This window comes from Podarcis pityusensis (assembly GCF_964106645.2).
Source record: "Podarcis pityusensis genome assembly, chromosome: 15".
Lineage (NCBI taxonomy): Eukaryota > Metazoa > Chordata > Lepidosauria > Squamata > Lacertidae > Podarcis > Podarcis pityusensis.
In genome coordinates this window covers 2133112-2158296 of record NC_138040.1, presented here as the reverse complement: position 1 = coordinate 2158296, position 25185 = coordinate 2133112, and the positions used below count along the sequence as shown (strand labels likewise).

Sequence of the window (25185 nt, the reverse complement as noted above, 5' to 3'; positions counted from 1 at the left end):
CAGTCAAAACTGCATTTCTGCATTTAGGGTTAGGGTCTGCATTTCTGTCTCTCGTCTGTCTCGAGAGAGAATGGAGTGCGCTTCCAGGGGTGAAGTGAAACTTCTGTGTTAGCAGCACCAAAGTGACCTCCCAAGGGTGCAAGCCTGAGCACTTTGTGTGGAGGTCCTGGGCTGCCCAGGCGAGAATCATTGGAGCTACCTTTCCATGGTCACAGTTGAAGAACAGTTGGAGGAACATCTGCCGCCAGATGTCGTGTCTGATTATATTACGTGCATCGTTGGCACATTGTAGGAGGTGTTGCAGCAATTGCTGGAACATGTCGCTGCTGAAATTCTTGATGTAAGAATCGAGATACTGGAGAGGCGAGGGGGGAAAGAAGGGGAGAAAACACACAGTTTATTCCCTTTTGCTATCACTCAGCATCACTCATTGTCTTAATGACAATGATCATATGAACCTTAACGATGAAGTCACTCGCCCTTAATGATGAATCTGGATCACCCTTCCTCCTATTTGTATCCTATCCTTCCTCCAAGGAACTCAGGGTGATCTATATAGCTGAAAGCACTCTCTGTTTTATCCTCACAACCACCCTGTGAGGTAGACTGGGCTCAGAGAGAACAGCTGTTCCTAAAGCTTCACCCGGAAAGGCATAGACTTCCAAACAGAGCCAGGTGGAGCTCCAGGGGTAAAAACTTCTCTCCACAGCTCTCGTTTGTAAATGTAGAAACTAAACAGTGGAGAAGGCAGAGTCCCGGCAGAAGCAGCTAAGCAATGATGCTGCATAAATACACCTCATCACTAAAACATCAGAACTTTACAGCAAGAGATGGATCTGCAATTTAAGAGAAATGACAAGCAAGCACGGGGAATGATTTCCACAGCTGCCACCTATTTTTTTGCCTTCGGAAGCATTTTGGCTTCCTTGGAATTGAGGCCACAACTTGCAACAAGCACAAAACAGATCTCCCCCCCCCCTCCTGCTTAAGAGTAGCTTGAATAGCAAATTGAAGCTATCCATTGCAGAGCCATTCATCCACCGCAAGAGTTGGATTGGGCCCTTGGACTGGGTTCCCTGCTATATTTCTTCTTTGTGTTAAGTTACTTATCAGATTTTTATGTGACTAGCAATTCACAAACATAACAAAAATACATTTATTTATTGCATTTCTGTCCTGCTTTTTCCTCCAAAGAGCTCAAGATGGCGTATATGGTTCTCCTCTTCCTCATTTAACCACCACAGCAAGGTAGGTTAGTCTGAGAGGACTGACAGGCCTTGTGATGGATTCAAACTCTGGTCTCCCAGTTCCTCTCTAACACTACAACACACAGATTCTCTTAATGTGATCATTACAATCATACAACTCACTTGTTCTCTAAAGATGTGAAAGCCAAAAGTAGCATAACCTTCCCCTCCCTTCATATTCTGCATTTCTGTGCCACATAGAACATAGGGGGGGGGGGTTTCCCCTTCGCTGCAGCCAGCACTGAAATGGAGAACATCATCCTCACAGCAGGGCAGAGAAATGAAATACTGTAAAACAAATTTATAGATCATCCCCAAGGTAGCATTCTGCACAATCCTCTTCCAAAAAGAAATCTGGCAGCAAGTGGTTCCAGAGTTGATTGGAATCATCATTATTATTACTTTTACCAAAGAAAGAAGATCAACAAGAAGAAGAGAAAAAGGAAGGAAGGAAAAGAAGAGGAAAGGATGAGATTCTGGAGACCACCTTCATTTGCCTCAATCCTCCTGACTTTGGGAAGAAGACTATTGAGCCGTGATTTATTTGAAGCTGAGGTCTCAGAGACACTTTTAACACTTCAGATTTATTGCCCTGTGAGATTTTAATGGGTAAAAAAATAAGAAGGCCATTCAAGAAATGTGGTCTGCACAGTGTAAATAATAAAGGCTGTCGGCAGGAACCGCAATCTCCCGTCTTTGGGCTGAATTATGATGGCATTTTTATTTGTATTTTAAAGCCTGCTGCTGTTGTGGCTGGATGGGGTGGTGTGTGCATGACATGTAGGGAAGAAGGCTTGGGTAACTAAGTTCTCCTTAGACTCACGAATGGAATCATGTACATTAATTTAAGTGGGCCTGCTCTGAGTACGACTGGCACTGGATGCCACACAGCATCACAAACTATGACCTTGTTGTTTCTTTCATTTAGGTTGATTCCAGATTCATCTTGGGCACTTTCATGGTTTTTGCCTGAATTGTTAGCAGCATTGTGCAGTCTTGGGGTAATGCTAAGGTGTTGTGATGGGCCAGTTGAAAAGTTCGTTCCAGGTTTTTGTTATGAACTGAATTGTTAGTTGACCGTGTGGAATCAGCCTTCATCCATCTATCTCCAACGCCTCCTTTGTTCTCTGGAATAGTCATCTGACTCTGTCTGTAGTGTGACCTTCGGTCTTTACCTTATTCCAGTTCAGGGGCCGAATGCCGCCCACTGTACCTCCTTTCCTGGCCTTTGGGACTTCCCCCAGGCCACGCCTCCTTCAGGGGCCACACCCCTTTCTTCAGGCCACACCCATCACCCTCCTCCTCGGCACCTTCCTCAAGTGCCTTGAGCTGTGATGAGGCATCTTGCTTGCTTGCTTGCTTGCCTGAACAGAAGAGGAGAGGCGTGTGTGCACAAACCTCTGTATTTGTGTGTGGCTGGAATGTAGCTGTAATGAGTATGGGTTGCTCGTGCGTAAGTTGCCACCTCTCCTGGCTATGTTGCCTTGTTAAACCTTTCTGTCTGGACAGCCCTTCACTTCGTGGCTGCCTGTCGCTAGCAGAATCCGTCAGTGGGCTTTTCCAACATAAAAGTTGTTTGACGCCAAGTCTCCTCCTACTCTCCCTGTGCGGAAGCCTTCTGCGCAGGGAGGGCGTGGGTAGCGGAGGACCCGTGCTCTCCCCGCTGGTGTCCGTTGAAGAGTCCTGGAGCCCTCTCGCCGATTCCCCCATCTGCCCCCCTTTATCCCTGGTGTTGCGCTGATTTGCTTCCCCATCTGCTGAGCTGCCTCTCTCCCTGCTGGGCCCTTCTCCAGCATCATTTGAGAGCCTTCCCTCCGCCTCTAGCTCCGATGTCAGTTCCCTGACAGTAGCCTACAGTAAAAAGTTGAGTGTTGCTTCTGTGTTGCCCATCCACTTTTGGCCTGTGGCATCTGGCCCCCAGGAGATTGCCTATAAGGCAATGTGGCCCTCAGGCTGAAAAAGGTTCCCCACCAAAGCTCTAGCCTACGGGTCGAACAGGAAGGAATCCAGAATTCAAATGTGAACTGCAGAGACTGACACCTGATAGATTGTGGTGACAGAAAAGGGGTTCTTTGCATGCCTGTTGTTGCTGATCCTTCTCCAAATTAGCTGCAGTCACTCTGAGGTTAAATATCTCATTGTGAGCTTAAAACAAGATTTGACAAATTACCTTTTAAAAAAAAAATGTTTCTCTGCTGAATGCTTAAAAGGATGGCTTTCAAAAGCAGGGAGGTGAGTAATGACATGTTGCCACTTGCTCTGAGTCTCCCTCCAGCTGCCTTATGCTCCATCCTCAGTTTTAGTAAGGAAGCATGCCAACTGGCACTGCTAAGGCTGCTCATGGTTCTAGTCCACAATCTTGCACTCATAGTTCTTTCAGTGTGACTCCACAATACGATTCATTTCTGATCAAACACTGAGAACTTGGCAAGCAAGCAAACACACACACACACACACACACAGAGAGAGAGAGAGAGAGAGAGAGAGAGATTTTATAGCTATATCTATATCTCCAACTGATTGCCATCAAGAGGCCTGTAGAGCCCTAGGGATATACCAGGCCTCCTGCATGAATCAGCTAATAGAATTTCAAGAGCAATAACAGATGCGCTAGGAACAATGCTAATTGTGTGATAATGAGGGTGCCCATAGAAGATGGTCCCCCGAGTGCCACTAGTGGAAAATCTGAATTCATCAGAACTCTCACTACATTGCTAGACTTTGTCTCTCAACGTTTCCCCTGCTGATTCGCCCTGGAAGGAAGCCTTTGCTTTGGAATCATTGTTTCTTTCTGGTGGCTGTTGCAGAGCATGGAGGAGGAGGCAGGATGGGGAGGGCTGGAAGTCTGCTGGGGGTGGAAAGGAGATCCCTGAAATGTATAACTGATTGCTGTGTGTGTGTTGGTGGAGGTGAACTCAGGCCCAAGAATGGGGCAATATTCAATATCTGACAGGTGGAGAGCTGAATGCCAAACTGTGTACCTTTGGGTGGCTGAGCTTCCATATATATTGCTGTGAGCCTGTGGAGGGCTTAGGCTGTATGATGCCTATACTTAATTCCTGGATCCAGCAAGGGTTAAAATCTAATGAAGGATCCCATCGTTGAATTGCCAGTCAAGGGCCATAATGACCCCTAAGTATGGGTCATACTCATTAGTATAAGAAAAGAAGTTGCCCTTCAAGGAATGGCAAAGAGATATTTCAAAATTTATCTAGCAGGGGAAGAAGCCAATAATAAAACATAAAGTACTACTAGATTTTAAAGATAGAGATGGCTTTTTCCTGCCAGATTTAAGGATATATTATGAGGTGTCTTGTCTTTGCTGTCTTCGGGAATGGATAACATTACAAAATACAGATAATTTAGACTTGGAGGGTTATGTTAATAGATTTGGTTGGCATGCGTATTTATAGTATGAAAAAGTTAAGGTACACAGAGGATTCCTGAACCATTTGATAAGAAAATCACTATATGTGGTATGGAAGAAATATAAAAATTTGTTAAGACAAAAAGAAGTTGCTCTGAGCTAGGGGGCAAATGGGTACGCCCCCTCCCTCACTTGTCCGGAAGTCAGAAGGACAATAGCCAGAAGGGCTCCAAGACAGCCAACTCCAGACCATCTTGGAGCCCCAGCATTGTGGCCTCATTTGCAGGCAATGGATTGGGGGGGGGTGGCGGTGGCAGTTATCTGATTTTGGGACACGGGGAAATCTAAAAACACAAGAGGTTGAATTTCTAGGGTCACCCTTGCAGGATGAACGGCTTCTGAGCACCACAGTTATATGCTAAGGGAAGAATATCAGGCTCCCTGCCTTGGATTTGCTTCATAACACTAAGGTGGTGTTGGGCTGCCTGGGTGTCCTTTGCAGGGAAAATTGGCAGGCGGCAGGGAGAGTGGATCCTTCTTCCAGCCACCACCTATGTTACGCTTGAAACTCAAGGTGTGTATATATATGTTTCCTGATCTGTCTCCCATCCAGGCCCAGCTCAAAAGAATATCTACTTTAACCCACTTCCTATCTCCACCTGATTATCCATGGAGGGAGAAGCAGGAGGAGGGAAAAGCCCTACTCAGGGACGTTGCTCCTCCTCACCTCTGTGAACTGCTCTTCGTTCAGCTTCGGTGCCAGGGACCCCGCGGATTCCAGAGGCCTGGCGTAGATTCCTGTGGAGGTGAAGGAGATGTGAGAGCAGGTGTTAAGCAGTGGAAGAACTGGGCAGCATCCTGTGCCTCTCTGGCAAAGGGAGCTCTTCCTGCCGCGGGTTCAATCTGCATCTTTTAACACTAGTGCAGTTCCTTGTGGGTCTAGGGGCCACAGCTCATTTGCACAGGCTGGGTTTCTTTCCATGGAAACCAACATATTATAAAATCACACCAGCACAGGGGCTTTCGATACCCTATCTTTGATTTGAACCACAGGGATGGGGAACGTGGGGCGGAGTGGGAGCTCTGTGAAAGGAAGCCTTGCTGCCTGGAACTGTGGGAGGCTCCTCCCCCTCAGCGTCATTTGCATAGCCCTGCCTCTGAAACAAATGGACCCCGCCCCTGGATGAAGATGAATTATAGCAGGCAAGTAGAATTACTTCTGCCCAAGGGGCGCATTTCCTCATGGGCAGCCTTCTAGGGGCTGCAAAGTGGACAAGCCAGAGGCAAAAGGGGACAGAGCAACAGCTGGGACTCTACAGCGGGCCACACAAAAGTTTGACGTTTCTGCACACACATACACAAACACCCATCTCTCCAACGTCAAAGAACGCATTCTGGCCAGGCAAAAGCCCTTAAGGAGGCTAGTGAAAGGCGTGGCCTGGAGTCAGTCCCAAGGGCCACATCGAGAGGCCTGGAGGGCCACATTCTGCTTCCAGGCCAGAGGTTCCCCATCAAAGGATCACTGCATCAACGTTGGTGGGTGACTTTCTCAGCTACGTGATATTGACATTGACATTGACCTTGGCTTGGCTTGGTTTGCCCAGCACATATGCCAGAAAAAGGGGCTTCCATTGGCCAACTGGTACTGTGGGATGATGCCAAATCCTGCTTTCAGATTATTTGTTTGTTTAGCTTTCTATACCATCCTTCATCCAAAGATCACAGGCCGGTTTACAATTTATAAAACCACAAAATATTGAAGTGGCATTTTTTTTCTGTTTAGAAAACAGGTGGCAGCTGGGGAAAATTGGCATAACCCTGCCCTGATGGATTTGTGTTCTTTCAGTAAGAAAACAGGCTTGGTCTAATATGTAACCTGGTCTACCACTGCAAGCAGTCTTGGAAGGAAAAAAACAACAACACATTGCACAGCTTGCTTTCCAAAAAGCAGCACCAGGTTATGTTCTGTGCCACTCCAGCAACAACTGCAGCACCTGTATTTGGAAAACAAAGTTTACTATATGCAGTCAGGTTGCAATTCTGACTTGGAATAACCACTATTTATCCCAGAGACTTCCAAGTAAATGTTCACAGTGCTGGGTTGTCTATAAGGATGGATGTATCTGTCATTTTAATTTCTCTCAGCTTCTCATTTTTTCAATCTTAAATTCAGTTCTCCACATTTTTGCATCAGTTTGTGATTTTTTTTTAAGTCCTCACGAAAACTAGTCAGCATCTTAGAGCAGTTTCCTCTGATAAAATGCATTTTTATATGTTATTTTCACTAACACATTTTTTTAAATGCACACACGCCCCTAATACACATTATTCGATTGGAGAACTGCCTCACAAAACTTGTTGCAGTGTGAATTTCAAAGGATAGCTCTCTTGCTGTTTGAGTATTGCTCTGGAATGCACAAATTAGGTAGGCCTGTATCAAAATCTGATCCAAACAAATCTCTCCTCCATCCCTAGGTGCCAGATCTTCAAGCTGCGTTTTAGGGTGGGCAGAAGATAGGGGTGAAGGACGGGGCAAGTCTAGAGACTATTTCTCTGGGATGTCAGGAGAGAGAGCGAGAGAGAGAAATGTTATGTTACCACCAGGGGGACTTCCACCACAGGGTCAGAGAAGACTAACCAGAGAACACCCAGTGGACTTCATTTACTGCTGGCTCCTGAAGACATTCACGGGCAGTAAATTATTTTCATGACCCCATAAAGAACAGCTTTATGCTCGCTCAGTGCGTTGGGCTCTGCTAAATGGATGGCTCCAGGAAGCAAAGAGCAGCTGGTTACCTGAAGAACAAGCATCTCGCTAAAGGGCAGGCGACATATGACCCACAGGCTACATGCCTCGCAAGTCCATTTTTACAAATCAGCCTCGGGCAGACTGGCAGTGGCCCTGGTCTCCCCTCTCTCCTGCCCACTTTCAGCCTTCTCCTAAAAAGACATGGCTGGTCATATTAAGTGAGCAACAGATACGACTCTTAGTTTGTGGTTCTGCCGGAGACTGGCTGGACTCTGAGCAGTGGTGGCTGGATACTGATGAGAGGGCAGTGGGAGAAGAGGGGTGTGAGACTGACTTGGCAGAAGGGATCAGTGATCTGGGTGAGCCTGTAACAGCTAAGAAATGAGAGTTGGAGGCAGGAGAAGGTGAAGGATTGGAGAGTGAGGAACAGGTGCAGAAGGAAGGAGAGATAGGTCAGTCTGGTGAAGAGTCAAGGGTTTCCACACCTCCTCCTCCTGCCCACACCTCTCCTGCTTCACTGTCTCCCAGGACCAGAAGAGGACTGAAGAGGGAGGAGCAGAAGCAGTTACATACAGGCATAGTCTTCACCTGCTTGCGTGAAGCACGGGTGCGGAAGATGCATAAGCCAAGATTGGGGCCTCTCTGTTGTGGCAGCTGCCTCATCTAGTGCACCTGTGATAGCCTGGGAATCCGATTCAGAGGCTGAACCGGAGGAATCCCAGCCTGCACAGGAGTCCCCGCCTCCAGGGCCAGCTGAACTGGGGCAGGGCCTTGATTCTGAAGCACCTGCACCTGTGCCGGATCCTCAGGAGCAGGCACCAGGTGAATCCACTCTGGCTCTGGAGGTGGTTGAGGACTCAGTGCCTACAGGTGAATCTCCCCCTGGGTCCAGTAACCCTTCAGCCTCTCCTGAACTGCAGAGGCTCAGGGCAGAGAGGCGAAGGGAACTGGTTTCTCCCAGGAGGAGTGCTCGCCTTAAGAGGCGGGTCTCCTGGGGACCGGGACCGCCCCTGGCCTCAGAGAAGATAAAGGCCAGTCAGCCTGGTCCCAGGTTGCAGGAGCAACGTCGTCGTTGAAGAGCTGTTTCGGCCAGCATCCAGTCCTGTTCCCCCAGAGTTCCTGTCCTTGCCCGGCTTCTCGCTGTGGACCCCGCTTCGCCCGAGGAGGACTGTCTGCCGACCCTCAACTCAGGTCCTGGACCTCGCCCCACGGTAACCTCCCCCTTGGACCAGCACAGCACCTCTAGGAGTAGCTCAGAGACACAGGACTGATGGATCTGCCTGTTCCTAACTTGTATGTGTACATTTGACAATAACGAGTTAATTCCTCACTCTGGACATTCCTTGCCTGGCAGCACCGTGACAGCTTCAATGTCTCAGCTGCGATGGCCGAACTACATGTTATACTGGGAGTTCAGGGACGGGGACTCCTGATGTAATTTTCACTTTCAGAAAGCAGCTGTGGGCATGAATCTATAGGGTGTGGAGAAACAGAACCCTTTGCCCCCACATAGGAAGCTGCCTTATATACCAAGTCAGACAACCGAGACATCCAGCTCAGTATTATCTATACCAGGCATGGCCAAACTTGGCCCTCCAGATGTTTTGGGACTACAACTCCCATCATCCCTAGCTAACAGGACCCAGTGGTCAGGGACGATGGGAACTGTAGTCCCAAAACATCTGGAGGGCCACGTTTGGCCATGCCTGATCTATACCGACAGGCAGGGGCACTCCCGGTATTCAGGCAGGAGTCCCTCCCAACCCTACCTGGGATTGAACCTGGGACCTTCTACATGCCAAGCAGGTGCCCTGCCACTGAGCTACTGCCCTTATCTGAATCCTAGGACTTAATCCCCTTCTGTCTGATGTGGCTATTAGCACAAGGGGAAAATATAGATACCATGTGCCTGTGGCTGTGTGGTGGTTATGGGTGAGGGCCACAGCAGGGAGGGAAAGGGTTGGGGCTTCCTCATTCTGAGCCTTGAGGCCAGGGAATCCTCCACTTTTTGAAGAGCAAAATAACACTGGAAGTTAGAGCTCCAGCGTAACACACGGATTGCATCTGAGAACCTATATACAGTCGCTGCTGCCTGGGGGATCTCTCCCAGATCCTGCAGAAGCTGGCCTTCACCCCGCAACTTGCCACCCACTTTCCCTTCTGCAAGGCCAACCCCTCTAAGCTTTGCTCCTTGCAGTGCAGGATCACAGCCTGGCTGGAAGAGGACCCTTCAGCCTTTTCCAACCTGGTATCCCCCAGATCTTTCAGGCTACAGCTCCCCTGAAACCTGATTCCTGGGAATCATGGAATTTGTGGTCCCAAACATCTGGAGGGCACCAGGTTGAGGAAGGCTGGTGTAAGGCCGAACAGGGTTGGGAGACTGCTAGAGGGAAGCACCTGCCTTTGCATCACAGCTCTTTGGCTACTTGTGATGCATTCGAAGGTTCTGCGGAAACACAGAGATGGAAGGGGCCTTTGCTGATGGAGAACCCCAAATGTTCCTGAGGGCTCTGTGTGCATCCTTGCCCCCCTCCCAGCAATCAGGAACACCCCTCCTTGACTGGAGTTATTTGGATCAGAGCTTGTGGAACCGAGAGAAGGTGGATGTGGCATTACCTGTCCCATCGTCACTGAGTTCTGAAGAGACAGACTCCATGAATGACTTCAAGGCGCTTTGGATCTGCAAGTGAAAGAACCCATTTCAAGGGCTGGTCAAAAAGAGGCCTCCTGTTCATCTGTTGGGCTGGGAGGAGCACCCCTCAGCCTTACGAGTCATTCAGAGCCGGACGCATAGAAGCATAGAATTGTCAAGTTGAAAGGGATTGTGAGGGCCATCTAGTCCAGCCCCCTGCAATGCAGGAATCTTTTGCCCAGTGTGGGGCTCGAACTCATGACCCAGAGATTAAGAGTCTCATACTCTACCAGCTGAGCTATTTGAATTATCAGAAGTTGGATGACGCACTGGTCTGGAGGTGACTTCTTGACTATGGGCTCTGAGTTGGGGGTGCCAGGCCTGGGGGTAAATGGGAACTGGGGTAGGTGCGTCGTTGTGCAGTTTTGGTTCCGTCCGATTCCTTACTTACAAATGTGTGGTCTGCCTAGGGACGACCCTGCCTTGCGAAAATCCGATCTTAATCCACTGAATCAGATCTTACCTGATGCATGGAAAATCCTGAGAGATTTTGCTTAATCAAGCTTCAGTGGGTAAGATAGGATTTCTACAGGGCACAGGTGCGAAACAACAAGGAAAGCTCTCAGGCCCGGGGGAATTAATTGGGATACAATACGATCAAAATACAGGCCAAGCAGAAGTGTGGGTGAGCCCTAAGTAGTGCTTTTCCTATTGCGGGTTCTTCAGAACTGGAAATTTAGCTCTTCTTTAAAAAATAGTTGCTGACCAAGCACTCAGCGAGACCATACAAAACAGTAGGCATAGAACTGAGGGAGAGCGGCTGAGCAGCAGCCATCTTCAGACCAGGCCTGTTCACTGCCAGCAATATGGCAGAAGGAGAGTGGCTTTCAAACCAACCAGTCGCCCTGGCTTTCTTTTTTTGTGGGGGGGTGGGGGCAACGTTACCAGCAGAACAGGGATCTGTCCTGTGAGATCCATCGTCCACTCTTTGAACTGCATGGACAGAGCCTCCTTCCGCATGTCTCTCACGTGAGTCTTGATCTTTTCCACCTGCTCCCTTTGCTTGCGTTTTTCTTTGACCAGCGTCTTCATCTGTTCCAGCCTGCAGGGCACAGGGGTAACGGGACTTGAACCGGGGTGCCTTACTCCCACCCGCCCCAGAAATTTCTTACAGCTGAGCAGCACTTTCCTCCCGGTCCCCTGAATTAAATTAATGCTTTGTGACTACACAACTCAGGAGTGGAGTCCCTAAGGCAGTTGGATGGCACCCTGTACGCCTCCTTCCAGCAACTCTTGCAGCCAAGCTGGTGCCAAACGTCTCGCTTTCCTTTCCTTTGGACCACATCAGAAGGCTAGGGGGGCATCTTGTTCTCTGGGCAGCCCTGGGGAGGTCACTTTGGTGCTGCTAACACAGCAAAAACAACACAGGAGGCAACAGTTGCGAGTTACTAGTCTGCAGCCACAACAGGCGCTGTGATTCTCTAGCGGTTCACCCCCAAAGGTATACTCCATTGTCTCTTGAGACAGACAGGTGCCAACAGCTAATGGTGGGGGTTGGGGATGCAGGATACTGTACTAATTGAGTCATTGGACTGATCACTTCCCTCTAATGGTGATCACAGCTGATGTGTGCCAACAGAACTAGGGACCGAAACAGGTCACTAAGAAAGAAGAGGGAGTTATCAGCATGCTTGGGTGGGATTCCTGAAGTATGCCCCATACTCCAGCCAGCCCCAAACAAAGACTGAGTAGGGGGCGTGGAATGTTGCCGGTCAGCTGGAAAACAAAAAAAGGGGGGAGGAAAATTGGGGGTGGTAGAATGGCCTGCTAGAGCCCCTTTTACAGGGATTGCAGAGGAGGAGGTGCACTCCTTAAGGCAATGGGGATATACTGCAACATTTTGTTGCAGGACGCACTTGCATTCCCATGCTCTTAAGAGGTCGGCTCTTGGAGTGTGTAGAGATAAAAACAACCCACCCTCTGTGTCTCTGCCCGAGTCCCCGTACTGAACATGTCTCCTCAGCCTTTGCCTCCACGTCATGACGTGCTGGTGGAAGTCAGAGTGGCTGTGCTGACAAACACCTCGGAGGATTGCAAGTCGCACTCTTCCTACCCACCTCCCTTTACCCGCTTCGACCGTTCCTCATCCACAATGGCTGACCAGGCTTTGTGAAAGGGAGGTTGCAGGCTGGAGACACTCACTTGTGCAAGGTGGTCTCGGGCACTTTGGTTTTCAGCTCGTCTGCGACGGCTTTCAATCCACGCACGTAGGGATTGGGCATGGCGGAAATCTCATAGGCCGGGTTGTGCCTCATCAGGTACTCTCCCAGGAAAGTAATGGGGTCAAAGGTAAGGGGTTCTGATTCCTTCCTTTCCAGGGCCTTCTTCTTCTCCGCAGCCATGAGCAGCTTCTCCACGCCAGGGACCAAGGTGGGGAGGAGCTTATCAACCAGGTAGGCCCGAGTCTCCAGGGTCATACTCTCGTCGTTGAACCAGTCGCGAGACAGCTTGTCCGGAGGCTCTTTCTTCTCGGCCTTTTTTTGCACCATCTTGCTGTTGCGGAGCTTCTCCACCCTCGTCTGCTGCAGATCCAAAGCCCTCGGCTGCAGGGTCTCGTAGAAAATGGACTTCCACTGAGCATCTGTCCGCGGAGTCAGCGGCCGAACCGCCCCGCTTGGGCTGCTTGTTGCTTCTTCCAAATGTGTCTCGCTGACGGGGCTTCTCTCAGAACCCGCCTCGCTCTTCTCTGGTTCTATATCCATGTTTCACTCTGCACATCAGAAAAAGAAGGAACGTAGACGGAGTCAGAGCATTGGGTCCATCTACCTCAGTACTGTCTACCCTGACCGGCAACGGCTCTTCAGGTTTCAGCCAGGGGTCCTTACCAGCCCTGCCTGGAGGCACTGGGAGCCTTTTGCATGCAAAGCAGGGGCTGTAACCCTGAGCTATGGCTCTTCCCCAAAAAAATATTGGGGCAGCCCTTTCAGAATGTCTCCAGCGTATTACAACCAAGTGGCTACAGACCTTGCAAAACAAAAAAACCAACAAATTTTATATAGTATGGTGGCCATTTTTAACTCATATTAATATCAATGAATATGCGTTACAATTTCAGTCGAGTCAGATAACATTACGGAATACTTACATTTACTGGACAGTCTCAGATTAAATATAACCACTGCTAATTGATGATATCAGGCCTATCTTTCCCCTTTATTTTGTATTTGTTATATCTTCCCTTCCCTCGTAGCTGAATGGTTTCCCAATAATCTATTCAACAATATTTTTATCTTACCTTGTTGATATTGTTGTTCTTGTTTTTTGGTTGTATATAAATACAATAAAAAGTAAACAGCAGCAGCAGCAGCAGCAGCAGCAGCAGCAGCAACAACAACAACAACAACAACAACAACAACAACAACAACAACAACAACGAGGCAAGAACCCAGTCCTCTTGGTTCTAAACTAAGGGCTGATTTAAATAGGAACATGTGTGGTATGATTCTTGTGGATATAACTATTCCCCTCCAGCCACCCATTATAGATGGGCCTTAAGATCCATCAAGGTCACCAATTTCACACTAGTATCGCTCTTGCGAACACATTCTGTGGTTTTTTTCCTGGATGCCCAGCAGAGGGCCATTTCAGAGACTATGAAATTGCAAGAGCTCTGCAGCCCTAAGATTTGGTTGCAGGCAGAATTGCTACCACATACTTTGGATTTTTAAAATACAAGGCCCATTTTCTCTGCGATCCTGTTGTCGGCCTTCTGCTCTCACCTCTTGTGCGGAACACCTGGATACCTGCTTGCCAACATGGACGAATAAGGGAGAGTAGACACTGGGCCACAAATCGAATGGTTGAGAAGAGCTGTGCCCACCTTCTCACCTTAAGCCAAGAGACAAGGGAGCTATCGAGGGGTTGTAATGTGGCCCCTGTATAGGCTGTCATCATCACCCCTTCCCACTCATCATATGACGTGAGGTGAGCTTTAATGTCCCTTAGTTTTATAGCCTTTGGACCAGACAGCACTGGATAGCTCAGTTGGTTAGAGTGTGGTGCTGATAACGCCAAGGCTGCAGGTTGGATCCCTGTCTGGGACAGCTGCATATTCCTGCATTGCATTGGGTTGGACCAGAGAACCTCAGGAACCCTTCCAGCTCTACAGTACTATGACTGTGAAAACATAAGATGAGACTTGCTGGATTGTCCTGCGTCCGGTTCTCACAGTGGCCAACCAGATCTCTTTCTCCATTCCCTTCTCTGATCTTTGCTCTCCCTCGCCACAGCATCTTCTGCTCCCTTGGGATAAGCACTCCTCTCTCAGCCCGATGTGAACCAGGTACAAGATGGATGTTAAAATCACAGAGAAGGGAACAGAAGGAGCTGTCTACAGAGCCAGACCACCAGCCCACCAAATTCAGTATTATCTACTGAGCTGCAGTTGTTTCGTAAGCCACCATTCCTATAGTGGTTCCCCTGGTCAACACCAACAGGCAGCAGCTCAACAGGGCCACAGGCAGGAGTCTTTCCAGCCCTACCTGGTGATGCCATTGGAGCTTTCTGCACACAAAGCAGATGTCCTGCCACAGAGCCCTTCCCCCAAGCATCCAGCCCTTATGACTCTGAATAATGGGCTGGTGTAAATAACATAGAGAGCTGCCATTCAGCAAGCCAGACTGCTGGTCTAGCTAGCTAGCATTGTCTACACTGACTGGCAGCAGCTCTCCAAGGTATCTTTCCTACTCCTAGGTGAATATGCAAGGCGTAAACCCTACTGCTGGCAGCGTCAGTGACAAAAGGTGGTTTGTGGTACTCTAGTATCCTGGCGTTTTTTCTTTCACTAAGCTCTCCAAAGCCCGACCCTTCCAAAGAGCAGCGCAGAAATCGCATGTCTTCCCTTACCTTCAGAGCCAGCATCCGGAAAGGAAGATGCCCCCCTCCCAAGCTATGCTGGAGTTGCCTGGGGATTCAAGGAAGAGAGCCATCTAATTTTAACCACCGAGAAACTTAGCAGGGAATCCAGAGGACTCTCACAGAATCTTACTCTTCTGTGTGTGTTTGACTGTTGCCGAGCAACAGTCCCCAGGGGGTTGCTGGGCTTCCAACTACAGAGTGAGGTGGGTCATCTCCCTTTTCTGGCAGCTGGAGGAGGGTGAGCGCCTTCGTGTTGAGCCTTGCTGCAATGACATCACTGTGTTGTTAGGAATAAAATGAGAGAGACGAGAGATCAGAGTTAACAGCCAAGTCTTACGCTGGGAGGAGGCAGTGACAGCCGCATGACCCTTCCTGGGGGAAGAGGAGATCACACGTTTCAGCAAGTGCCTCAAACAGCCTGGAGGGCAGCAAGGGAGCTGCGGTGATGGTGGTAGTGGCGGTAGATGGCTTGTTTTTCCCCTGAGGCTGTAAGCAGAGAATGGGTCTGTTGCAGGTCAAATTCTGGGAAAGGCTTTTGGCGGACTCCTAACGATAAAGAGAGTAGGGCATGTTCCTGGGGCCACCTGGTCACAACGCCCTCGTGGGCTCTTTGATATAAAAGGTAGCCTTTAGAACTGTGTCGATGGGACTGAGATAAAACTCCTTGGCCCAGCAAACAAGTAAGAGGTGCGCATTAAAAGCTAGCCGGGCAGCGTGAATTTGGTGGGGCTTACTCCTGAGTATGCACACTTAAGGCTTGTGCTGTAATTAACTGACAGGGCAGGCATGGTCTGATTTCAGCCATCCTTTTCTGAGGGCACAATTATTATCTATACATTTAAGATGGTCCCAAACCTGAACCATCATGGCTTCTTAACATAAAGCTGAGCCATTGTGCTGTCCAGCTTACTGTGGTCCACAATGACCTGCGGCAGCTCTCCAGGTTTTCCGGGATGGGACCTCCTTGGTCCTGCCTGGAGATGCTGTCAGGGATTGAACCTGGGACCTTCTGCGTGCAAATAAGATGTTCTGCAATTGGCCATGTCTTCAGGGTAGGCTTTGCTCTTATGTTCTTCCACCCCCAAACGTATCTTTGGCAAGGGTGAACAGAAGAGACCACCTCTGTCATCAGCATGGAGGCTGTGGAACTCCCCGCCCCAGGAAATAACATTGGCTGAAACCCTTCTGCTTCCCCCCCCAACCATTTGTTGACTGCGCAGACAGCAGAGTCCGCACAGAGCCCAGACAATTAAGACATGAGCGTATTTTAAACATTAAGTAGAACATGTGAATACATTAAAAATTAATCCGTGTGATTTCCTGTCTGAAAACCAGCAGAAGGTGCATGACAGCATGAGTGGACTAGTAGTTCCACTGGACTCAGGCTAGCCAGCTATTAAAACTTGGTTATGGAATATTTTGCTGGTAATGATCTGCTCTTCTACTTAGCGTCTTTTCCCCACCCCTTGCTTTGAGCATCTAAGTTTGTGCTGGACAGATGGGACTTAAACAGTAGGAAATCAGCAAACAAAATGGCTCTCCTTCAGGACTAGCAATTGTCCTCTGTGTGTGTGTGTTTGTCTTTTGCCCTCAAGGCGATGCTTCTCATCTGGCCCTGAATGCAAGGCATTTTTCCTTTGGTCACATCCACATCATACATTTAAGCACACTGAACACACATGAATTTCCCCAAAGAAACCTGAGAACCGTAGTTTGTTAAGGGTGCTGGGAATTATAGCTCTGTGGGGGGGGGGAATAAACCACAATTCCCAGTGTGTGTATATATATATATATATATGGGTAGTAATGAACTTTAAATGTACTTGAGCATCTGACGACAGCCCTGTTTAGGGAAGCTTTTTATCTTTGATGTATTACAGTATTTTAATATTTTTTTGGAAGCCGCCCAGAGTGGCTGGGGAAGCCCAGCCAGATGGGCGGGGTATAATAAATTATTATTATTATTATTATTATTATTATTAGTGAAAACAGGGTGCTAGCATTTTCCTGATTGGGCCACTGATGTTGTTTTAAGCAGAGAGGCCTCAGCACCCTAATCTTTGGGGCTGCCTCCTTCATCTGCTATTTTTCAAAGGATGCTATGGGAGGACTAGAATGTGGTTTCAGACAGCGGGAATATTCCCAGCGCTACCTGGAGGTGCCAGGGTTGAACCTGGCGCCATCAGCATGCAAAGCAAGATGCTCTCTGTCGCTGAACTACGGTCCTTCCCTTAAGAATAAAGAAATTTTCCAGTCCTCATGGCTTTGAATGACTGCCTGATTTAAATAGGTACACAGGAAGCTGACTGAGTCAGACCATTGGCCTGTCTTGCTCAGCGTTGTCTACACTGACTGGCAGTTCTTAACATTTGTGCATACCCTGCTCTCTGCTTTTCATTGACTTTTCCCCTATGTGTTCCCTTTCCAGAAAAATGCGCACACTTGCTGATTCTCATGCTGCTTTTGGCTGTTCTTCTTGGACATTTTAATGGCTTTCCATATTTTTGTGTGTTTAAATACAGAATGTTCTCAAATATCATTGGAATCCCTGGACGCAAGGCCAAGAAATGTACTGTATATACTGTAACCGACCAGGCTTGAATGGTGAGTATTTTGTTTGCAGTCCAGCAGCAGAAGGAAGACCCTTTTGCAGACAACTTTTCACAGGGAAAGTAACTTGGTGTCACAGATTTAATCAGAGCATGGAGTCAAGCATTCTGTTTATATTATTCAACTGAATACCCTAGATATGTAATATGATTGTGACTTCAAGCCTGAGCTCAGTGGCCAAATAGAGAATGCCTTTCGAAGTTTGCTGGGTTTCTATGCCAGTACATTGATACCTTTTTACTGCTCTTGTGCCTTAATGTGCAGAAATGAAGCAGGGGAGAAGAATCATAGCTCAGTGGTAGAACACCTGCTTTGCATGCAGAAGGTCCCAGGTTCAATCTCTAGATAGGGCTGGGAAAGACCTGAAGCCCTGGGAAGCTGCTGCCAGTCAGTGTAGACAATTCTGTGCTAAATGGACTCAGTTTTAGGCAGCTTCCTAGCTTAACCATGTATTTAGTTAGAATCATGAGGACTATAGTCTTGCACTTGCTTAGGGTACCAGTAAGGCAGGGGCACCAAAAAATGAGAACGTTTTTGGAACAAATTTGATATACTGTAGATCTTTTTAAAAAAGCATTGGGGGAAAATTGAGGGAAATCAGAACTTTGTTAGATTTCTTAACATCGCATGACACACTCCCCATTTTTCTGGTTTCTTTTCATTACTTATCCCCATCTCAACGAGGGGGGCATCCAATTAACACAGATCATGTGAGAAAATAAATCCTGCAATGTGTTGTGAATGACATATGTCTATATTTGGCATATGTTTGTGACATTTTGAAAACTGAAGTTTTATTTTACAGCTTAGGTTGGCTTTTATTTCAAATTACATATGACAGTACCATAACCTTTTCAGTGCTTAGGGCCTCTATGTCAGGAGTGCTCTGATGGTGTTTCCTGCTTGGCAGGGGGTTGGACTCGATGGCCCTTGTGGTCTCTTCCAACTCTATGATTCTATGATTCTATGAAATGTCTTTATCTGGCCCTGAGAACATCTTTGGCCCTCCAAAGGTGTCTGCTTCACCTCCCATCCTTGGAGCATTGGTCAGTGGCTGGCTGCTGGGACTGAAGTTGGGAGCTGGGAATCCAGCAACCTTGAAAGGGCTACCCAACTCTTGTTTGCACCTAGAGCTGTGGGTCCCAAAGAGGTTAGTACTGCCCCCCTGGGATTACCTAGGGGGGCACTAAGAGGCAAGGGGGTGGCAAGGGGTTGCAGAAGGAGGCCCCTCTGAATGCTTATTTACTTACAATTGACCAGACCGAAGCCTAAAGCAAAACACCTTCCTTGCTTCTTATTTAAAGTTTTACTGCTCATTGCTTTCAAAGCTATTTCCTTTGGACACATATTTACAATTCTGAGTTTTCCCAAGCTAGCCAATTACTGGTAACAGCTACTGGTTTTCTCATAAATCAGTTCTTGTAGGTATGTAGATGAAGCTTTGTGCATGTTATATATAAATATATTATGCTATAAATTTCCTTCACTCTTATGTTTTCCTTAGTATGCGCAAAAATAATTCTCCATGCAATATTCTTTGCCGTATATTCTTTTCTTTTAGCTACAAGATGAGATCGGAGCATCTCTTTATTTTTGTACTACCCCGTGTCACACACTCGCGCCTATATGTTACTTTTTGCGAGGACCTATGGCTATAAATCGGACTTTGGAACAAACCCGCAATAAACTGTTACTTTGAATTCCATTGCGCCGTTATTACCTTCCTTAGTGGGTCATGCCGTACCCTAAATAATGCTTTTTAAAAAAATAGGGTACCGGGGCGGAATGCATTTTTATAGGGACACTGGGGATGAGTTTATGGAGTCGGGGGCGGGGTGAGCCATTCCCCAAAAGCCGCACTGACCTAGACGCTCTCGCAGCACCGGGAGCGCGAGGGTTAAGCTCTGCAGAGGGAGGCGGAGCGGCGGCGTGTGGGCGGGGCGCCGGAGGAGGCGGAGCGTCCCCCGCTTGACAGGTGGCGCATGCGCGCTGGCGCTTCATTGTGCCCGGCCGGCCCAGCCCCGCCGCGCCTCAGTCGGCGAGAGACCGTTGGCGGGCGAGGAGCTGCCGCCGCAGCAGCAGCTGTGGTCTCCGCCGACGCCGACGCGCCCTCCTTCCCTCCCCTCGCGGTCGCCTCAGCCGCCGCCCGCCCTCCCCCCTTCTCCCCTTCCGAGCCTCTCCGCCGCCCGGCCATGGAGTGACAGGGAAAGGAGGGAAAAGGCTCCCGGCAGGCCGGCCGGGGAGGCCCCGCCGCCGCGCCCCGATGGCTCTGGTGACGGTCCAGCGCTCGCCTACCCCGAGCGCCACCTCCAGCCCCTGCGCCTCGGTGAGTCTCTCTCGGCGCCTCGCGCTCCCTCAGCCGCCAGGGGGGAAGGCGCCGCCGCCGCCGCCGCCGCATAGGGTCCGGCGCGAGGCCGGGCGCGCATGCGCGGCATCCTCGCGCGCTGCTCTTTGCCTCCCTTGTCGGCCAACCGCCCCGATTCCGCGCTGCTCTTTCTCGCCGGGGTATTTTGTCCCCCTCCCGACGCCGTCCCCCTCCTCTGCCTTGGCCCCCTCTAGGTCCGCGTTGACAGCTGCAGCCCATTCATTCTGTCTTTCCCCCTCCATTCATTCATTCATTCATTCTGCCATCCACCCCCAACCACACGCCTCTCCTTTAATTTCTCCTCCTGACTAAATGAGGGCGCGGAGCTGCCCCTGAGGAATAATTTGGGCTAAAGCTTTCTTTTTTTGAAAGGGGTGTGCGTCTCTTTATTTACAATTTATCTCAGGAGGACCACAGGAATAAGAAGGCAAGGAGAGCCCGGCTGGATCAGGCCAAAGGGGGCCTATCTAGCGCAGCATCCTCTTCCCACAGGGCCAACCAGGTGCCTGTGGGATACCTGCAAGCAGGATTCCAGCACAAGAGCCCTCTCCCCTCCTGCGGTTTCCAGCAACTGGTATTCAGAAGCATTGCTGTCTCTGTGGAGGCAGAGCATTGCTATCATGGCTAGCAGCAATTGATAGTCTTGCCCTCTCCATAAGAACATCAGAAGAGCCAGGTGAATCAGGCTAATGGCCCATCTCATCCAACATCCTGTTCTTACAGTGGCCAACCAGATGCCCCAAAGAGAAACCCTCAAGCAAGATCTGGACAAACAAGAGGACTCTTCCCTCCTGTGGTTTCCAGAAGCACGGCTGCTTCCAAAATGAGACTGCCTTATACTGAGCTAGACAAAATATCCCTTCAAAATAAAGCACAAGCCCAGTCCGCGTGGTTCTTAATTAAGGGGCTGATTTGAAACAGGGACATAGGAAGAGCGTACACCAAGTCAGACCACTGGTCCATCTAGCTCAGTGTTGTTTGCACTGACTGGTAGGGGCTCTCGCAGCCCTACCTGGAGAAGCCATTGGAGACTGAACCTGGGCCCTACTGCATGCAAAGCAGATGCTCTGCAATCTGGGTTAAAGTCATTTCCCTGAAAGCAAAGTAAGATTCTAGTCCTCATTGGTTCTGAATAAGGACTCTTACCTATTAATTTATTAAATTTGTATACCGCCCTTCATCCGAAGATCACAGGGCGGCTTCGCCACATAAAAATACAAAATGAGATCACATAATACATAATAAAAGGAACCAATAACCTCCTGCCCCAACACATTAAAAAAGTTCATGGGATGTTAATCACCCAAAGGCCTGGTTATAGAGAAAGGCTTTCCCGTAGTGGCTAAAGATATGTAATGAAGGCACCAGGCAACCCTCCCTGAAATAAGTACATAGGATGCTGCCATACAGTAAATCAGACTATTGGTCCATGTAGCTCAGTATTGGGTAATGTGACCGGCAGCCGCTCTCTATGGTTTCAGACTGGGAACATTCCCAGCCCTACCTGGAGATGTTGAGGACTGAACCTAGGCCCTTCTACGTGCAAAGCAGGGACTCTGTACTACTGAGCTATGACTTCCCCATCCAATGACTCATTTCAAGTTTTAAGTTCTTGTTTTGCAAGGATGTGCACCTCAGAATGCTGTTGTTTTTTAAAGAAGGGAATTTTTTTGAGTACCTGTGTGTACATTTGGGGCTGCCTTTATAAGGGCACAGACCTTTCAAGAAAGCTTACACTAAAAATGCAGCAAATTAATGTAATTAATAGTAATTCTGCCACCATCTGCCCTGTGGAAAGGATCCTGATTACTTTGTTATATGTTGGTGTTGTTTGTTGTGGTTTTTAAAAACGTGCCTCATTGTTTCTCCTAATCTCTCTTGGAATGATTTCCCCTCCTGGAAGGTGGGATATAAGAAACTCTAATAAATATGCAGACAGAAACTATAGCAAACAAACCACTTGTAGAAGCCAGCTAGAAGGGCCACTGGAGCACAGTGGTGGAGGGCCTACTTAGGATGCCAATAGTCTTGGGTTCAAGGTCTCAGTGGCATCTCCGACTTAGGACTGGGACCTGACTGAAATTCTGGAGAACTGTTTCCAGCCGCCGTGGGCAATGCTGAGCTTGATGGGCCAGTGACCTGACTTAGGATAAAGCAGCTTCCTATGTCCCTAAGAATAGAACAGCGGCATCCGGTCCTAAAATACTAAAATACAGGACATTCCAGTTGCCAAAATCAGCAGCAGGAGAATCGAAACATCTCTGGAAATAACAGAGAAAAACAAGTGGGTCTTTAGGACTTTCCCAACCACCTGAAGGGACAGGGCCTGAGTCGGAGAGAGGTTGGTAATTCATTCTAGGCACATGGAACCACAGCAGAAAGGCCTTCTCCCTTGTACTTGCCAACTTGATTACTGTACTCTCAATAGTGGGTATATGAGGAAGTAGCCAGTTCCAATCTCCTGTTGTACTTATGTTATCATCCTTCTCCCACCCCCTTGTATAAAAAGGTAAAGGTACCCCTGCCCGTACGGGCCAGTCGTGTCCGACTCTAGGGTTGTGCACCCATCTCACTTAAGAGGCCGGGGGCCAGCGCTGTCTGGAGACACTTCCGGGTCACGTGGCCAGCGTGACAAAGCTGCTCTGGCGAGCCAGCACCAGCACAGCACACAGAAACGCCGTTTACCTTCCCGCTATAAAGCGGTACCTATTTATCTACTTGCACTTGGGAGTGCTTTCGAACTGCTAGGTGGGCAGGAGCTGGGACCGAAAGACGGGAGCTCACCCCGCTGCGGGGATTCGAACCGCCGACCATGCGATTGGCAAGCCCTAGGCGCTGAGGTTTTACCCACAGCGCCACCCGCGTCCCACCCCCTTGTATAGATGCCAGTTTCTTTTTTAAAAAGGCAACCCACGATCACCACACTTGATTTATTACTAAAAATGTCATTTATCCTGTGCATTGTTTTCTGGGGTTAAGACCTTAGAATTTGGGCTGCTTGTAGGCATGGATGGGGCTGCACTGCCATTCCGCTTTTCTGTTTTAAAATACTTAAAATATATTTAAAAATAAGAAAAATAAAACAAAAGAGTACTAACTTACAGTTAGGTATAATATGATGGGGAGACTAAAGCTTCATATACTCTAATGTAATTTGATTTATTTCCAGTTTTCTATTAACTTGTGTTATATATTTGTGTCTCCTTGTTTTGCAACAAATCATTTTTTGAAAAACAAGCAAGATTTTCCTCCATTTTAGTTTTGTTAACTTGTCTGCCTGAAACTGTTATGAGGAAGGCTATAAATGCATCTGAAGTGATTGGTCTTTGTCGCCATAGATATCTATCTTTTGTAACATTTTTTTTTTTTTTTTTTGGCAAGGGGTGGGTAGTTCACTAACAGCACCATCCTTTGCATGTCTACCTAGATGTCCTCTTTCTGTCAGTCTTACTTGCTCTTTAAACGTAGGTAAGGATGAATAAATGTGCATGTTTCGATTTATCAGTTTCTCATTTTTCCAGTTTTAAGCTGAGTTTTCCACCTTTCCACAATGGTTTACATTAAGTTCTCATGAAAATTAATCAGCATGTTAGTGTGCATTTCACCTAATATTCGCATTTTTGTATGCCATTTTACTCAATATGCACATTATTGCAAATATGTGTCATATGTGCCCTGACACGTTTGTATATTATGTGCATTATTTTTAGTGCATTTTTGGCATGCTTTGTACTGATAAACACATTTTGATATCTAGGTTTGCATTATACCATTCATCGGACCAAATTTTCCCCCATCCCTATCCTTGGCCTGTCCTTGTGGTGCTCTCTTCAACAGCATCTCCCCGTGTGTTTTCCCATTCCCCCTCTTTATATTTCTGCATTGCTCAATCACCATTTAAAGTCATCATAGTAATATATTGCACCATTGGTGTTGCTTCTTGGCAAAAGGGTTTTTCATATCCATATCCGCTTCCACACAAAAAAAACGATTGCAGAGAACTCCGGGAGGCTTTTGCTTTCTGCAGAATGTGTGTTTCTGTATTCCTGATGGCCTTGCAGTCTGCCTCTCTTTGATTTTGAACAGTTTATGATCGAAACCAGCAGCTGGCAGCCCCTGGGCCAAATCCACCCCACAGAATGGTACCACCTGCTGCCCTTGCATGAGGAAACTAGGCGGACGTCCATTTTAGCAGGGATGGGCATTCAGCATGTCCAGACACCTTGCTACCCTGCTCCTACCCAAATCACAATTGCTGACCAAGGGATATACCACACCTGGTTCCACACAGAGAGGAGGAAGAGGTTTATCTTTACACAATTATTCTGAGGGATGCTCAGGTTTCTGCTTACGGTTATATTTTTTTGTTTGAGCTGTGCAGGGTCACTTTGAGGAGCATTCAGAAGCTGGCCTTATTAGAGAGCTTTCCCCAAGCCCTTTCCATTTTTTAAACTCCTGTCCGAGCTTTTATTGCCCGGAGGTTTTCCAAGTGCCTTGCCGATAAAATGAAGCAATGAAACAAGGCAATAAAGATCACAATAAATATATGCGGAATTGCTAGTCCAAAGAAGCTTCCTTGGCCAAACGGTGAAGGCCAGCTCTTAATCAGCCTCCTGAACTGCAGGCACAGAGTGGGGCTGGTTGGCTTGCTGGGGAAGTGAGTTATGCTTCCACACAACCTGTTTATTGAGCACTTACCCCTGATTTGCTTGCAGGGAGATTAGACAATGTTGGCTATTTAATGAACGTTTGTTGTTTGAAGGGAGGTTGGATGGTGTGGCATCAAACCCAGTTCCACCCTTTCCAGTGAATTTCCATATCACTTTCCTTACCATAAAAGGTCTGATGTTTTCGTCAAGATTGTGCAGGCTAAATGTGATTGAATCGCACCCAAAACCGGTGGCAGCCTAGAAGTGCCCACTGTCACATAGTGCATGTATATGGGGTCCAAGGCAGGTTTTTTGGACGTAAAGATTGTAGCCAAAGACTTTGAGAGAGGTTTGCCTCTGAATACTGGCTGCTGGGAAACTCAAGTGAGGAATTTGCTGCTTGCCTTCATGCCCTCTTTTCGGGACTCCCATTGAGGCACCTGACTGGCCACTGTGCGAACAGGACTAGATGAGCTCCATTTGGCTGGAATCAGCTTCAGGAATCTTATGAGGATCTTACAAGTGAATTGCTCAGGGCCAGTGGGTGAGTTTTGCAGTTGAACTGGCAGTTTCTCGGCTCACAGCTTGGTCTCTTCACTGCTATGCTATGCCAACTCTAAAACTCAAGACATGCTGTAAAGTCCTGACA

At 48.1% G+C, this 25185-nt stretch overlaps 2 protein-coding genes and 1 long non-coding RNA gene across 8 annotated transcripts in view; 1 reads left to right on the top strand and 2 right to left on the bottom strand.

Annotated features, from left to right (window-relative positions):
- The window catches only part of EFCAB5 (EF-hand calcium binding domain 5), a 46782-nt gene extending 26844 nt beyond the window's left edge, over positions 1-19938 (bottom strand). Inside the window, exons 1-7 of one of the 4 annotated variants that reach the window (XM_080982788.1) lie at positions 19818-19921; positions 14901-15189; positions 12198-12765; positions 10941-11097; positions 9980-10043; positions 5342-5412; positions 200-355 (exon numbers count right to left, since the gene is read on the bottom strand). In XM_080982788.1, coding sequence (XP_080838914.1) covers positions 200-355; positions 5342-5412; positions 9980-10043; positions 10941-11097; positions 12198-12757 — 1008 coding nt within the window. In that variant the 5' untranslated portion in view covers positions 12758-12765; positions 14901-15189; positions 19818-19921. Of the gene's footprint in view, positions 1-199; positions 356-5341; positions 5413-9979; positions 10044-10940; positions 11098-12197; positions 12767-14900; positions 15190-19817 lie in introns of all 4 variants that reach the window. The other 3 variants (XM_080982789.1, XM_080982790.1, XM_080982791.1) reach the window with 3 other exon arrangements.
- Positions 1-25185, bottom strand: part of LOC308464140 — a 186439-nt gene that overhangs the window by 71637 nt on the left and 89617 nt on the right. The gene's annotated exons all lie outside the window — the stretch shown is intronic.
- Positions 15327-25185, top strand: part of SSH2 (slingshot protein phosphatase 2) — a 123646-nt gene continuing 113787 nt past the window's right edge. Inside the window, exons 1-2 of one of the 3 annotated variants that reach the window (XM_080982786.1) lie at positions 15327-15400; positions 17435-17516. In XM_080982786.1, coding sequence (XP_080838912.1) covers positions 17514-17516 — 3 coding nt within the window. In that variant the 5' untranslated portion in view covers positions 15327-15400; positions 17435-17513. Of the gene's footprint in view, positions 15401-17434; positions 17517-19696; positions 19849-25185 lie in introns of those variants that run through there. The other 2 variants (XM_080982785.1, XM_080982784.1) reach the window with 2 other exon arrangements.